General features: G+C 24.7%; 1 protein-coding gene across 1 annotated transcript; it reads right to left on the bottom strand.

The window, feature by feature from the left end:
* Positions 1–4,021: 4,021 nt before the first annotated feature.
* LOC145833985 (melanotransferrin-like) lies at positions 4,022–14,583 on the bottom strand. Its single transcript, XM_082941283.1, has 17 exons — positions 14,411–14,583; positions 13,684–13,786; positions 12,954–13,208; positions 12,531–12,692; positions 12,277–12,442; positions 11,669–11,777; positions 11,262–11,417; positions 9,277–9,630; positions 8,950–9,067; positions 8,449–8,568; positions 7,143–7,277; positions 6,485–6,655; positions 6,196–6,370; positions 5,418–5,565; positions 5,164–5,247; positions 5,035–5,097; positions 4,022–4,544 (listed from the first exon to the last, which is right to left on the bottom strand). The coding sequence occupies exons 1-17, from the start codon at positions 14,414–14,416 to the stop codon at positions 4,392–4,394; spliced, it is 2,478 nt and encodes an 825-aa protein (XP_082797409.1). The 5' UTR covers positions 14,417–14,583; the 3' UTR covers positions 4,022–4,391.
* Between the last annotated feature and the right edge of the window lie 709 nt (positions 14,584–15,292).

The raw sequence follows: 15,292 nt of genomic DNA, 5'->3' as shown, positions 1-15,292 counted from the left end.
CTCAAAACAACATCAAAAATGTATTATCACAAAAAGTTTTCTACCTATCAAAAACAAGTCTTGTTACAAGCCATATTAGGTGTAAATGACTCTTAAAAAAGTCTTGTTTTTAAATTAATTAACAACCTACCAGCTGCTTTTTATAATCCAAAGTAACTTTCATAAGCAATCAAACTTTTAGTTTCTTAAGTTCCTTATAAAATACTAACATAGTATAAAATCTTCTTCAATTGAAAACTTGGTTAGGTTTTTATTATGATTTAAAAACAATCTTTCAAAAAGGTTGCTTGAAGTCAAGATTAGATACATTTTTAAGAAACAAGGTCGGATATTCACAAAGGATCACTTTTTTTAACAAACACTGTTAACCTTATCCTTGATCGGTAGTTTTGTTTTGCTGGTATAATTATTTTACTTAAATTTTTATTCACTTATGCTTTTTTACTATCACTTTTACCGTTTTTTTCTTCATAATATTTTTTTCTATTTTTTTTCTTTGCAAAAATACCCTTCTTGAATATCCGACCCGTTCCCTAGAAATTTTTCCTCTATAATTTTAAGAAACCTTTTGAAAAATATTGTTTTTAAAATCTAAATAAAACAAAACCAAACTGAATGAGTCAGATTAAAAACAAAAGCGTAGAAATTTTTCTGCTTTATTTTCGTATTATTATTATAATATTTTGTTTTGAAAAAGTTTTCTGAAAATAACTAAGAACATTTTCTAAAAAATTATGTCGAAAAGTTGAAAGAGGTAGAGTTTTAGTAGCTTGAACAAAAAAGTATCATTCCTGAGAAAATAGGATATAAAAAAGTATCTATCCTGTCATGGAAATCTTTATGACGATGGTTTAAAAATTACGGCCTGCGAAGTACTTTTCAGCTAGCTATAAACTTACTTTCTTAAAACAAAATATTGTTTTTAGTACAAGTTAAGGTTTTAACTTACGAACAAATAGATTTTTGTTTACTTTATCACATATTAGTTTTATATTTTTATTTTTCAACGATTACTACAATTGGGCCAAAAGAAAACTTTATATAGTTAGAGCTGCTAGTAACTTTATCAAAAAAAATGGCTCTTTTCTTATTAAAGGAACCTAAAGTAGTACTGACCCCTACTCTACAAAAATATTTGATAGTTTAAAAAACAGGGAAAGGGTCTAAATTGCGCGAAGACAAGATTGCACGTGGGGACTAAATTGCATGAGAACAAAGTTGCGAGAGTGTACGAAATCGCACGGAGATACGTTTGCACGAAGACTAGTTTGCATGCGGGCACAAAATTGCACGAGTAGACAAAATTGCACGAAGACAATTTTGCACGGAAGCTCAATCTTGCACGAGTTACAATTTTGCACGGAGGATCAATTTTGCACATAAAAATACTAACTTAAAATGACTAAATAAGAAATATATTTTGTAAAAAAAACAATAATAAGCATGTATAAGTGTAAATCATTTTAATTTGATTAGGTTTAAATTTTTTTTTTTTTATTTTATGTAATTTTTTTTAATTGAAATTAAATTATTGTGTTAAAAACTAATATAAACTTTAAAATTTTTTAATGGATATAAAACTAGAATTTTATTTTAATAAAAACAGCCCTTATTAAAGATTAAACATGTACTGATGTAAACTTAATTTAAGTTTAAATTATACAAAACTTAAATATGAAATAAAACAAGATTAAAAAAAAAATAAATAATATTTTTACATGGGTAGGTGTTGAAATTGCACGAGCGTACACAATTGCACGAGGGGACAAAATTGCACGAAAATACTTTTGCACAGAAAAAAACGAGCATGTAAAATAGTGAGGAAATTAGATAAATTTAGAAAGGAAAAAATCTGTCTGATGAAATTTTTATCGTGCATAGTATAGAAAGTTTTGTTATGGCTGTTTAGCTCCGTAAATTATATTTAAAATTGTTTTTGTTGTTTTATATTAAAGTTTTTAATTAGATATTTTAGTTTTCTATTAAGAGTTTTATAATTTAAAATTGAAGTTTTAATATTTCTTCAAATTATCTTATATTTACTTTATGTTTTAATTTTTTAAATACACTTTCAATACATCCAAAAGTGTAGTTTTTTTTAAATTAGTGTGGGATCAAGTTGTATTAGTTATAATTCAATACAACCAGTTGAACTTTAAATAATAAAACATTTTAAAGCAAAATAAAACTACTAAAAAGAAAAACAAAAAAATAAAGTAGTAGCTATTATAAAATTTTTGTGCTCAATGCATTTTTTTTATATCATAAATATCTTTGTTTTAAGAATTAAAATAAGGCAAATTAAACTCATGTTTGAACTTATTTCGATTTTTAATAGCTTCTAAACCTTAGTTAGATACTAAATACAAAGTCTTAAAGTAAAAAAAAATCTTTCTACTACATATGTTTAACGTAAATTTAAGATTTAGGCTCTAGAGGGTTAAAAATACTGAAATTTTGAGATCTTTTGATTGAAAAACTGGCAAGTTCTGCCAATTTCCTGTGATTTGTTTTTATATCTACAAAATCTAAGGATTCTAGAAATATAAACATAATTTAAATATCATTATTTTCTATTTTTCTAAACTTTATCTTAGTTGCATCACTGTTTGCACTCGTTTTATTCTAATTAGCTCTTAAGTTTCTCTTGCTCTATTTTTGTATTTATCCTACCCAGATTTGTAAAAAAGCACTATCAGAAGCTATTTTCTTATTACTTTTTTAGAAAAAAAAGGAGATACAAGCTTTTGACTAAAATGAAACCAACAGAATCATACAACAGCTACATTTAGTTATTTTTTTTTCTTAACAAAATAAAAGTATTAATATAAACAAAACTTTTTTTGGTACTTATATTTTAATAACGGTTAGAATCTAATTTTGTAATCTAGTTTTTATTTTTATTTATACAAGTTTTTTTGATTGATTTTTTGTTTAATTATTTAATTTATTCGTTTTGCATTTTTTTATATTTTTTCTTTTGATTAATTTAGTTATTAAATTAATTAATTTTGATCTTTTTTATTAACTTTTATTTTTGACTTTTATTTAATGTATGTATTATTTAGTTGTTTAATTTTTATAAATCTTCTTTATTTTTTGATTTTTTTTGATTTGTTTATCATTTAGTTATTTGATTTTTCAAATATTATTATTATAAATATTTTTTTTGATTTGTTATTTTTTACTTTATTTTTTTTAATACTATTATCTACTTATTAAATAATTTAATTCTGATTTTATTATCTTATTTAAATATTATATAAATTTTTTTCGTGAAAAAGAGTCTTCTCGTGCAATTTTGTCCCCTCGTGCAAAAATGTCTACGCGTAATTCTGACCCGTCCCTGGGCAGGATTCAAAATCCGTGCAAAATTGACCCTCCGTACAAAGTTGTCACTCGTGCAAAAATGACATTCGTACCAAAGTGTCTGCGTGCAAAATTGTCTTCTCATGCAAAAATATCCCCTCGTGCAAAATTGTCTCGTGCAAAAGTAAACCTTCGTGCAAATTAGTCTTCGTGCAAAAGTATCTTCGTGCAATTTTGTGTTTTCGTGCAATTTTGTCCCCTCGTGCAATTTTGTACGCTCGTGAATTTAGACAGCTACCCTAAAAAACAAGTTCTAATCTATTCTTACTAAATTTTTAGGACGTCTTTAGGCAGGCTTTCCATTTAACATTTATTGGATTAAAAAAATTAGTCGAGAATAACATTTTTAAGTTAAAACAGTTTATTCAGTGTTCGATTAGCATAAGAACCCTTTTCTTAAACGTTAATAATAGAACGTTTGTATATAAATATATAAACGTTTGTCAAGATTGAGGAGCTGTACACAGATTAAATTGATTAGATAATTGTTTTAAATACTATGTACTATGTATTATTTTAAGTTCTAGAGATAAAATGGCTTTTGTAGTATCAGTTTTTATACATTTAATTGTTCAACACAAATGTTAACTTTAAAAAAATAAATCCTTAAATTTTATTAGGTGTGTTTATAGACTCGAAAAAAGTTGTACATGAAGCTATAAAATACTTATGTTTGACTTTTTCAAATATATAATTTTTATTAAACAATTTACCTATTTTTTTTTCTGATTAAATATTAAGTTTCATCTAAAATGAATTTCGAAGTAAATCAACTAGCTTTAAACTAATTCATATAGTATAAAAGTTACTGCTACTTAATTTAAACGAAGTAAGATATATAAATAAACGTATATTAGAATTTGCTATACATTGTATTCAAAAACAGTTTAAGTACTTAGAAAGATCTTCACAAGTACTTAATTTGTAAAATCATGATTTCAAAAACGAAATAAATAAAAAAGAAAAGTCTTCAGACTCAACCAGGGTCGTCATACACTTGAGATAAAACAAAAAACTGATTGTTATTTACAATGCGATATTCTGCAAACTCGTTGGTAGTGAGAGGGTGGGTTTGTGATACAGTATGTTCCTCGAATTGCTTCCAAAAAGTCTTCGCCTAAATAATCTCGCCAATCGCAAGTACTGTCAATTTTAGCCAGGCATTTCGTCGATTCCTAAAACATAAAAATAATAATAATAAATGTTAATAGATTAACTTTATTTAATCAGTTTAAAGTTTAAAAAAATTATTATTTAGATACAATTTTCAAATTTAAAATAATATTTTTTCACGTATATGTATACATTTTTTGACCGCACAGAATTTAATATAATTTCTTTCTGTAACACAAGTACAAATTATAATTACTTGACTATCTTCTTAAAAATATGTCAAAAATAAATGTTTTAAATACTTAATGATATCTTTTAAAGTTAAGAAGTTTAGCTTTAAAATTTTAGTTTTCTTTAAAAGTATCAACTAAACTTTTCTAAATAAATCCATATGAATTTAATTTTAGGGAAAGCTATTACTCACAAACATTGTACAACTTATATTATATTGATATTAAACAAAAGTTCAAAATCGAACCTAGTACTTGTGTAGTTAACATAGTTGAAAAACCTGCATTAAAAATTTCTCTATAAGATTATGTTTTAACTTACTTTAAAGAGCACATTGTTTTCATTGTAGTTTCGACTTGAAAATATATCGTAGTCCTTAGATTTCTGAAAGTTAACAGTTCATTATTTATTTTTCAATTGAAACTACAAAAAACTAGCGTTAAAACATACTTGTAAAACTCTCAATGCCTCCCAGACTCTCTCTCTAAAGTTTTTATCTCTATGCTTGTTGATCACAACTGCGTCTGCCGGTACCTAAAACAGAATTTTAAAAAGTGTTCTTCAAAATACTCCAAATGCTAAAATAAACTAAGGTTTTACAACTTAGTATGTCTTGTTTTGAAAGATTTATCGAACTTTATTACCGAACGTATTTAGCACTGTGGAACAAAGTTACGTTAGCTCACCAAAAAACTATAACTTACTCGGGCTAAATTACATTTTTTGTATTTTCTGGGGCGCTCACGCTTACCATTACGGCACAAGTACTCGAAATCATATTCATCAAACTTGAAATCCTTAATAGATGAATGTTTAACAAAAGCAACATTTCCGTCACCACTTTTTACACACCTGTTAGATTTTCAATTCATGTATGACTAAAGCATCATAGTTTAACTTGTATGAGTTTTAAAGATTGTTTTTAGATTGACAAACAAGTACTAACGTTATTATAAACGAAGTAAAAACAAATAATAGAGTACAGTAACTCATCGTGAATTTACACACATTACGTCCAGAGCAAAAGTGTTTAATTAAACGAGAGGTAGCAAATATACCTACTATAGTTTAAATGATTAAAAAAAAAAGTAATTAAAGTTTATACTAAATGTTTAAATATGTTTTCATTTCAATACAATAACTTGTACAACATTAAAGATTTTTCAAATTATATATTTTTATTATTTGAGAATTCTAAATCGCGTAACTAAATGAGAGTTCGTTACCAAGACTTGTCCTATCAAGACTGTAAAGACGTTTAAAGTATGCGACTTGATGACCGAAAGGTTCTTTCGTTCACTAGGTCCTAAAACCAAACATTGTGAGCGTCTTTTTTTGTTGTTCAATAAACTATACCAAACAAGTGCGAAGACTCGCGAAAACTTACTGTATTACAGTTTTTAAAAACACTAAATCCTATTTTTTTTAAGTAGTTTAGTATAAGTATACTTAAATGCTTTTAATGTTTTTGTTTCAACAAACCGTAAAGCGCCTTTATACCCCGCGTAAGTCCCTGAATCAGTGCAGCCATCTTTGCAAGCTTTGCATAACTTTCCACTTTTGTCTAGTTTTCCGATATTTGGGACGCAGCTTGCGTTAAAATACTCGCTAACTTTAAACGGTATATCACATCTAAGTTGGTCGGCATGCAACAAGCCTATAAATAAATTGGCAACATTTATTTCTTAAGTAAGTTTTATCTTCATTATTGTAATAAGTAACTGTTAATAAAAGTAAGCTAATTCAACACCAAAAAAAAAACTAATTATACCTTTGTTGTTCAATAGGCCAACAGGAGTAACCCAACCAGCAGTGTCACCATAGTTTACATGGCATGATTTTAATCCCTTCATAGTTACAAAATCAAATGCTTTCCTAGAGTTAAGTTTAAGGGCAACAGCCACAGCGTAGTATGAAGTACCAATCGGTACACTTTTCTCGTCTAAAGTTATTTTTTTTTTGTAAACTTGCTTTGCAAAAGCTAGTTGACAAAACTAATAAACATAACTTTATTATCTACTAAAAAAATATTGCGTAAAAATAATGATTTTTTTATTTTTATATAGACAAAAATCAAGTTAAAGTATGTTTTTTTCAATTGACTAGTATTAATAATTCTAAAAATCAGAACTTTGTTTAAGAAATTCTTATACAAAATTAATACTTGATTATAAACGGCAATACTTTGAAATGTTGATAAATAATCATAAAATTATATTTTTGATACGAAATAGTTATGCATATATTCTTACTTGAAAATATGCATAAACAAACCTTTTTTTTTGTAAATATTTTTATAATCTATAAACTTGTTTTATAAAAATCTTTTAAATCAACTTTCAACATAAAATTGAATACTAAATATTGTTTGTTTGTACCAATTTGTACTTTGTTGTTATTAGTACATTAAATACAATAACAATACTAACCTTTATCCCAAACTTCTGTAACAATAGGTTGAAATTGGTACATTCTACTGTATTTAAAAATTTCTGGAGCATCCAATTTCATTACATCAGCTACATCAGTTTTCATGTAGTAAACACAACCTTGCTTACTTGAAGCTAAAAAAAATAGATTTATAAACTTGTATTGAAAATAAAATTTAAAAGAAAAAAAATCTTTCACCATTTTAATTATGAATTTCATTAAAAAAATAATAAAAAATTGATTAAAAAAACCACTATAGTGAAATAACAAACCTATATGTACGCAAATTAATTAAGACTTTTACAAATAATCTAAACAAATGCATTTTGTTAAGTATTAAATCTATTGAAGATTTTTATCTCAAAATATTTTATTATATAAAAGTGGTTCTCAATCTTAACTACGAATACTAAACTTAAAAAAGTAACAAATTTTACTTAAAAATTGTTTGCACTAAATTTGTTTTATTTAGTTATAAGTTTTCTATTGGTATTTAACTTGTAGTTACTGAACTTAAGCCACAAAACTGTTAGTTTTTTAAAATAAACCAAAGCTATCACAAAAATAAATCTTTGCTCACAGAAGTTTCTAGTACAGTAACGTTTTTAATATACACTATACATATTATTCTAAGACATACGTGTTTTAGTAAATACGAATTTGAACCATTTTTCAAAGCAATGTTTTCAAAAGTGTGCACCAACGCCAAAAAACTTCTATACATATTTGTTTATTATAAATGAGTTATTTTATATGTGCTGAAAATATATTGCAATAAAAGTATTGTTTGATCATACTTTTTGTTAACTTTTTAAAACTTTATTTACGATACTTCTTTATAAGTTTTAGTATAAAATAAATCAAAAGAGACAATAAAACAACTGCAATAAAATATAATTAATTTAAATTGATCTTTATGTGCACAATTTTGTTTTAGATATTAAAAAAGCTCTTCAAAAATTTTGAGAAGTTTAGGAACAAATGTTGTATAAGTAATGATTTTGAGTTCATTTTATGATTATTTTCTATAGAACACTTCTGGTAATAACTAAAAACCATAATGAATTTTTTTTTTGTCTTATACTATAAAAATATGTTTATAGTATTTTAAAAACTTGGTAAACTAATACTGAAAATTACATTTTTATCGATATTTTGAACCGCAAATTTTTTATATAAAATTATAATACTTTAGAGCGAACAGATTTTTACTCAAATAAAAAAAAAATTAAAGTTACCAATATATTCTATTGGAAGTACAATTTAACAAAAACGTATATAGATTTTACAATATTTTTTTTTTACCTTTAACACAATCAATTTGAAGTTTTTTACTATATTCTTTATTTGTTGACAGAGATTTGTTCATTTGTTTGCATTTTTCTATTTCATATTTAGTTATGACACACCATCGAAGTACTTCTTCTGTTATCAATATTTACACTTCGGATCTTATCTTATTTCTACCAAATAATTATCTTTATAAAAAAAAAAATTACATAAAGATATATTTTTTACAGCTTATAAACTAGATTTAAAAAATATATAAACTATGTATGATACTACAATTGATCAATTTAGACACTGAAGGTGTTGTATCTTAAACAGCGACGACCGATTTAATTTATTATTCATTGTTTAAAAATGAGAAAAATAAGATAACTATAAAACATTTTAGTTAACTCAAAATTTATTCGTATAATTCAGAAAAGCGTGTTGTTGTAAACATAAAAATTTAACCGTAAGTAAGCCGTTTTTTAGATTTTAATATATTAAAAATAATTAATGAATTGCAACTAAACATACGTTTTTTTATTGGTATTTCGTTTGGAAGGTAACAGTTCAGATCTGTCTCATTAACTTTTGATTTCGTGCAGCTTTTTGAATAAGTCAGCCCGTCCAAATACTCAATCCCTAATAATGCCTGAACAAATTCTAAATAAGTTATCAATATCAGCTTAGCATAGTAAAAGATATTAAAGTAAAATCAGTCAACGAAAAAAAAATTTTAATATTATCTTTAATTTTGTAAAATAAAGTTATAGCTTTGTGTATTATGAGCTTAAATAATACGAATAACTACCAATAACTGTGCAAAAAACGTCCAATTTTAACCTAAAAATTACCACTTACTTTACTTTCACAGTTTTTTCCAAGTGAAGTAAACCCCTTAGCTGATGACTTAAAGAGTAAATCTTTGTTATTTTCGTTAAAGCTATCCCCAAACAGCTCAAAAATTATTTCTTCTTCTTTTTCGGCTTCGGGCTCTGCTGTAGTAGTTTCCATTTGTGTTGTCGTAGCAATAGTAGTTGAAGGGGATATTGTTGTAGACGCAGGAACCTTATTTTTGTTACCAGAATTTTTCTTACCTGGAAGTGCTCTTTTAGCTCGATTACGAGGCTTATTTGTCGTCTGAGGCATTGCTGTCGTCATATTGTTTTTTAAATCTTCTTCTTCTTCTATTTCAGGTGGATAACCGAACAGTATCTATTTTTTTTCAAATAACAGTTAAGTTTTTATTTTGAAGTTAATAGTACAGGTTTTTCTAAGCTAACTTCTTTTAAAAGTTTTTAATAGTTACTTTTAACTATATTAGTAAAATTTGGTATAATGTAAGTAGTTAGTTAGTTGAAAATTTAGATACTTTTTGATACTTTTTGAAGGTTGTATAAACATTTAAGATACAGTTGAATATTTGAATAAAACTCCAAATTTTCAAAATAATCTGGTTTGAATATATTAAGATGATTAAAAGATTATCTTGAAGTTAGTTGTAAAGAAAAACAACATTTGAGTATCAAGTCAGGGGTCCTCAGTTATTTATAATAAACCAGTCCGAAGTATTACGCAGGACATGCAGTTTGTTTAGCAAATATAAATAAAAATTATATAGTTAGTTCATTATCAAATAAAAAATAAAAGTTAAGCAAACAACATATTTGTAGAAAGTATATTTTAATGATAAAAAATCCAGGTCAGAGTTATATTCTAGACGTATGTAATTTTTCTCGTGATCCGTATTTTTCCCATAATTTTTCTAACTAATTTCTATTTAAAAGCAAAATTATAATTATAAATTTGAAAATGTAAACTAAAGTGTAGTAACAAGATTAGTTTGATGATGTCACAAACTTACTTACAACTCTTTAGATATTAGTACACAGGTGTATTTATATTAATACTTTTTTTTATTCATACAGTTACAGTTTTTAACTTGAATTTTAAAGAGATAGTTTATAGACTTATAACTTTAGAACTTAATGTAAATTTGATAAACTTATATACATATGTATATAAAAAAAATAAAAATGTTTTTTTATTTTTTGCAGTTGAACGAAAAAAAAAAACTGAATAATTAGAAGGCTGTTACAATTTTTTGTACTTTATTTTATTCTATGTATTTCTTTAACGTTAAGTTACATCCTAAAAAATTGCAAAAAAAATGTTATTAGTCAGTTTTTATAACTTAATGTTTATTAAAGTTTTCAAATTTAACTTAAGTCTTCAGTTTATCTTAAAAAATTTTAGAAAGAATAAAAATATTAATAACTTAAAGCTTTAGACCACCTTTTAGAACTTTATAATTATAAGTGAATGAAGTATATTGAAAAGTTTAATCAAAATAAATGTTATTTTAGTTATTTGTACAAAACTACGTATTTATGACAAAATATATAAATACAGAATTTATTAGATAAGTCTATACTACTCTCACTTTTAATTTTCAGCAATTAAATGAAAAATACATTTTTGTAAATATTTTAATTTTTTTAATAAGTTTAATTCTTATGTTGATTATATTGTTTATTGAACGTTAAAAAAGAAAGGGCTAGAAACGGTTATCGAGTCGTATACCACAAGCATTTATTTTTTACGAGCTATCACATATAATTTTTTTATTATCTAAAAATTTAAATCTTTGGTAGTAAAACAATCAACTAAAAGAAATGAAAGAAAAAAAAAAGAATAACTAAGGTATAGAATAGTAAAAAAACATTTAATATTAACGCATTATGTTATTTTTTAACTGCGAGCATCATTATTAATTGTAGTTGTAATCTTTATAATAAGTTAAAAATAAAATTAAAACAAAGTATAGAGACGAAGCTCAAACTTACTTCAGCTGATTTCAAAAATTCCTGTATTCTTTGTGCTAGTTCTTCTGACGCATTCTTGTTCGTAACAATTACGTTTGGAGGAGCTCTGCCAAGTGAACATTCTTTATAAGCCGATAATGGTGCTCGTGTACCATCAGCGCATAAAAGTTGATACTTCTGCAACATTCAAACAGATTCACATTAAAACAAATGTTTTAAATGACTTTTCAAAATAAATTAAAAAATATACTTTAAATAAAAAAAATACTGAACGAAATACATATTTTACTAATTCTTAAAGTGCATGATAAAAAACATCAAAGTTTGAAAACAATTTATAATACATACAAGTTACAAACTAAAAAATATACATACTTTAATTTTAACTTTTTCACAAAGTTTAAACTAGATTTTTTTACAAAACCAACAGATGATTGTAGATTATCCAAAGCCCATGACTCTTTATTGTTTCCGTCAAAGTTCTCTAAAATTGAAGTATGCTTCACAAACGCTAGGTCTCCTCTTTCAAGTAAACACCTTAATGTTTAATTAATAATTACTTACTTTTTAATCTTTTACACAACATTTGTGGTATGCCGTGTATAACATTAAATACAAGATTAATTTAAACTTTAATTTAAAAATTAGAGATTATGTGAAAAAAATACTCAAATAGTTTTTGATAAAACAACAGCAATATAAAGTATCTTTTGTAGTTTAACACTTAAAAATTTTAAATATTGTTTTAAAAAACTCATTTGCTAAGTTTTGTTCAAAAAGCTCGTCATTGATTGAAATAAAAATTTTATATTTAAATACAATTAAACTTAAAAATGAATTTAACTACTCTTGATAGAACATAGTAAAGCTTAATAGTTTTTTTTTCAGAAATACTTGAATTTATTTACATACTTTTTTTTAAATTACTTTTTCCTTTGGATAGATAATAAAAATTTTTGCAGTATTTAAAAAATAAAAGTTTTTGACCACTCAAGTTTGCAATAAAAAGCTTATTATTATAAAAATAAAAAGTTACTTTAAAGCTCCAGTGTCTCCGGAAAACTCTTCAGTAGAAGCATTGTTTTTACAAGATCCTTTACACAGATCACAAGCTGTTTTTGATCCCGGAACGCACATAGATGAAAAATGTGACTTTAACAACTGGAGAGGTTTGCATTTACTTGTGGAACGCCTGATTATACCTGTGATCAAAAAAAAAAAAGTTGAGCTAAAATTAGGTTAAGCATAACGCTATATTATTTTTAGTTATTTGAAAATTTTAGTAACTACCTTTTTTTAATATAAGACCAAGTGGTATACTAAATCCAGCTGGGTCATTTATTCCACTATGACATGATTTAACTGCTCCAAGACCAATTCTAGTGAAGTTTACTGAACCAGCAGTTTTTTTTTTAGCAATTGCAACAGCATAATAGCCAACAAAAGGCTCACCTAAAATTTATTGACGTTTTAAATGATAAATCAGTAATAATTTAACTTTGTAAATTATACATTTGGTTATAAATATAGTATACTCATATTAAACCTCGTAATCAAGTTTCTTAAAATAATCGGGTATGAATATCACTTAATGTTTATTTTACATAAAAGAAAATATAAACTATATTTTTTAAACTTGCAAAGAACAGATTCTTTTGAAAAAAAACCTTATATATACGCTTAATTTTTCAAACCCTTAAATGCTTTTTTTACCGTTATTATTATCTTCAGCAGCTACTGGACGCAAAACAGAAAAGTTTTTAGCTAGTTGGACATCATTCACTGTTACCGCATCACAGTCGCCTGTTAAAATTTTCTTGATACAAAGATTTTTGTCTAAACTTTTTACGCAATCTAGTTTTGTTTTAAGCGTGCTTTTGACCTCCATTGCTTTGGAAAAGTTTTGGCATTTTTCGTATTCTTTTTTGTTTATAGTACACCATTTTATACTCGGAACTTCTTCCTTATCTAAAAATTATTTTTTCAGTATAAATTAAACTTTCCTTTAAGAAAAATGTATAAAACAGAAAACGAAAACTTTAAATTTTAGTTTTGTTTTCTATAATTTTGTAACTACATACAAGCTTTCTCGATTCATATAATTTGTGTTCTATAAAACCAAAAGAACCTTACATCTAATTACTCAAGATTTTAACCTTAGAAGAAGTTTTATCATTAATTATTTTAATAAAAAAAACATGTTTTTTTTCTTAAGAAACTAATCTAAGTTAATTTTGTGTACTTAAAATTATAAAACAATATCTCAACTTAAAAACTAATTTTTAGTATAAAATTTGACTAAAGAATCACTGTTTTTATGACTTTAAGTTAAATAGTTGAAAGTTTGTTATTAATAGAATAAACACGTAAAATAGTTTAGAGTATTCAGATTTTAAAACTTGTTATAAAACTTAATATTAAAAAAGAAGCTACAAAAAATTACCTGATCCACCAGATCCCATTACAAACGCAACTAAAAAAGTAAAACATAAAATTGTCACAAGAATTGAGTAGAAAAGTAAAATCTTCTTCTTTTTGTCATCCTCCTAATAAATTAAAATTAAATTGAAAATAACAGATAAATCATAAAATTCAAAAAACAACTATAAAGATTTTTGTTATTTGAATTATATTTTTTTTTATTATTTAAAAAAGTTTAAATGCTTGTATAGTTGTACAAAAATAAACCACTTTTTTAAACATGTATTTATTTTATTTATTTTTTCTTGAAATTTTATACAAGTCAGTTATTTATGAGTAGAAGTATTTTAAAAGCTTTAAAATTCTTCATAACATAAGACATATTTTAAATTCAAACTACATTAGTTTTAAAAAACTCATACAATAGTTTATCCAAAGTTGTTTATAGAAGAGACCATAATAAAGTTCACACAACATTCTAAGCAGAACTGTAAATATTTGTATATCGTTTAAAAAAGAAATTATATTGTTTCTAAAGTGGTCATCTTTCTTAAGTTTGTAGTATTATTTTATAAAAGCTAATTTAAATAGTTACTGTTTTATTTAACTATTAATCATATTTTTTATTTTATAGTCTGTCCGGCTACACCGATCTACTTTTTAAAGCACTTCTATCAAAAAAGTTATGACAATCAACTAAATATCTTCAAACAAAAAAAAGGCAATATATGATGTAGTCTTGAACTTACTTCCATTATATTACAGACGAAAATTCAACAGATTTAAAGTAAAACTAATTTAGATTCAAATGACTCTTACAAAGCTTTTAACACACACTTGATCGTTGGTGGTTTTAAAACCTTTGAATGAACTTGCTTCAAAAAGTATATGTTTAAATACTGGTATTAGCTGCAACGTATAAATATCTGTAATAAATAAATCATTAATTTATTAGATAAAAAAATGTGTTTAAATCTAAAATTAAAAGTTTATTTGATACTTTTTCATATTCAGATTAGTTACAATAGTTAAAAACAAAGATAGTCTGTTACAGAATAGTTACAAAATTACTACTTTTGTACAAATAAAAATTCTTTTTAATTAAACATGTAAATTTCGGGCGATAAATTTTAGTACTAGTATAAATCAACAAAACATATCATTAATTAGTTAGCCCCAAATACTTCTATTAATTATAAGTAGTACTTTGTATTTAATTGTTATCAAATGAAGAAATTGTATTAATTTTAGAGACATAAATATATAAGCTTTTATGATTTTTAATAATAAACGTAACGTTTTTGTAAGAATACTAAAGAACTAATAACTTTACTTTTAGCTATTATTTATAAAATAAAACAATCAATTTTATTTGAAAATAAAAACGTAATTTTATGCACAGTTTTCGGTTGAAAAGTATTTTATATTTTTGATTTTAATTTATAAAACAGTAAATTTAAAATATTTTCAAATTAGAACTTCTGAATCATATTTAAATAATTCGACACAAAGTTAAAAAAAAATTGCGATCTTTTTTCTTGAAATCGCGTTGTTCTTAACTTATTTTCACTGACACTTAAGTTTTACTTAAAAACTATTTGATATTTTTACAAACAACTTTATTTCAAACA

Source organism: Thalia democratica, chromosome 4 (assembly GCF_965202585.1).
Source record: "Thalia democratica chromosome 4, ktThaDemo2.hap1.1, whole genome shotgun sequence".
Taxonomy (NCBI): domain Eukaryota; kingdom Metazoa; phylum Chordata; class Thaliacea; order Salpida; family Salpidae; genus Thalia; species Thalia democratica.
Note: the sequence above shows the minus strand (reverse complement) of the source record. Positions and strands in the feature narration are given on the sequence as shown.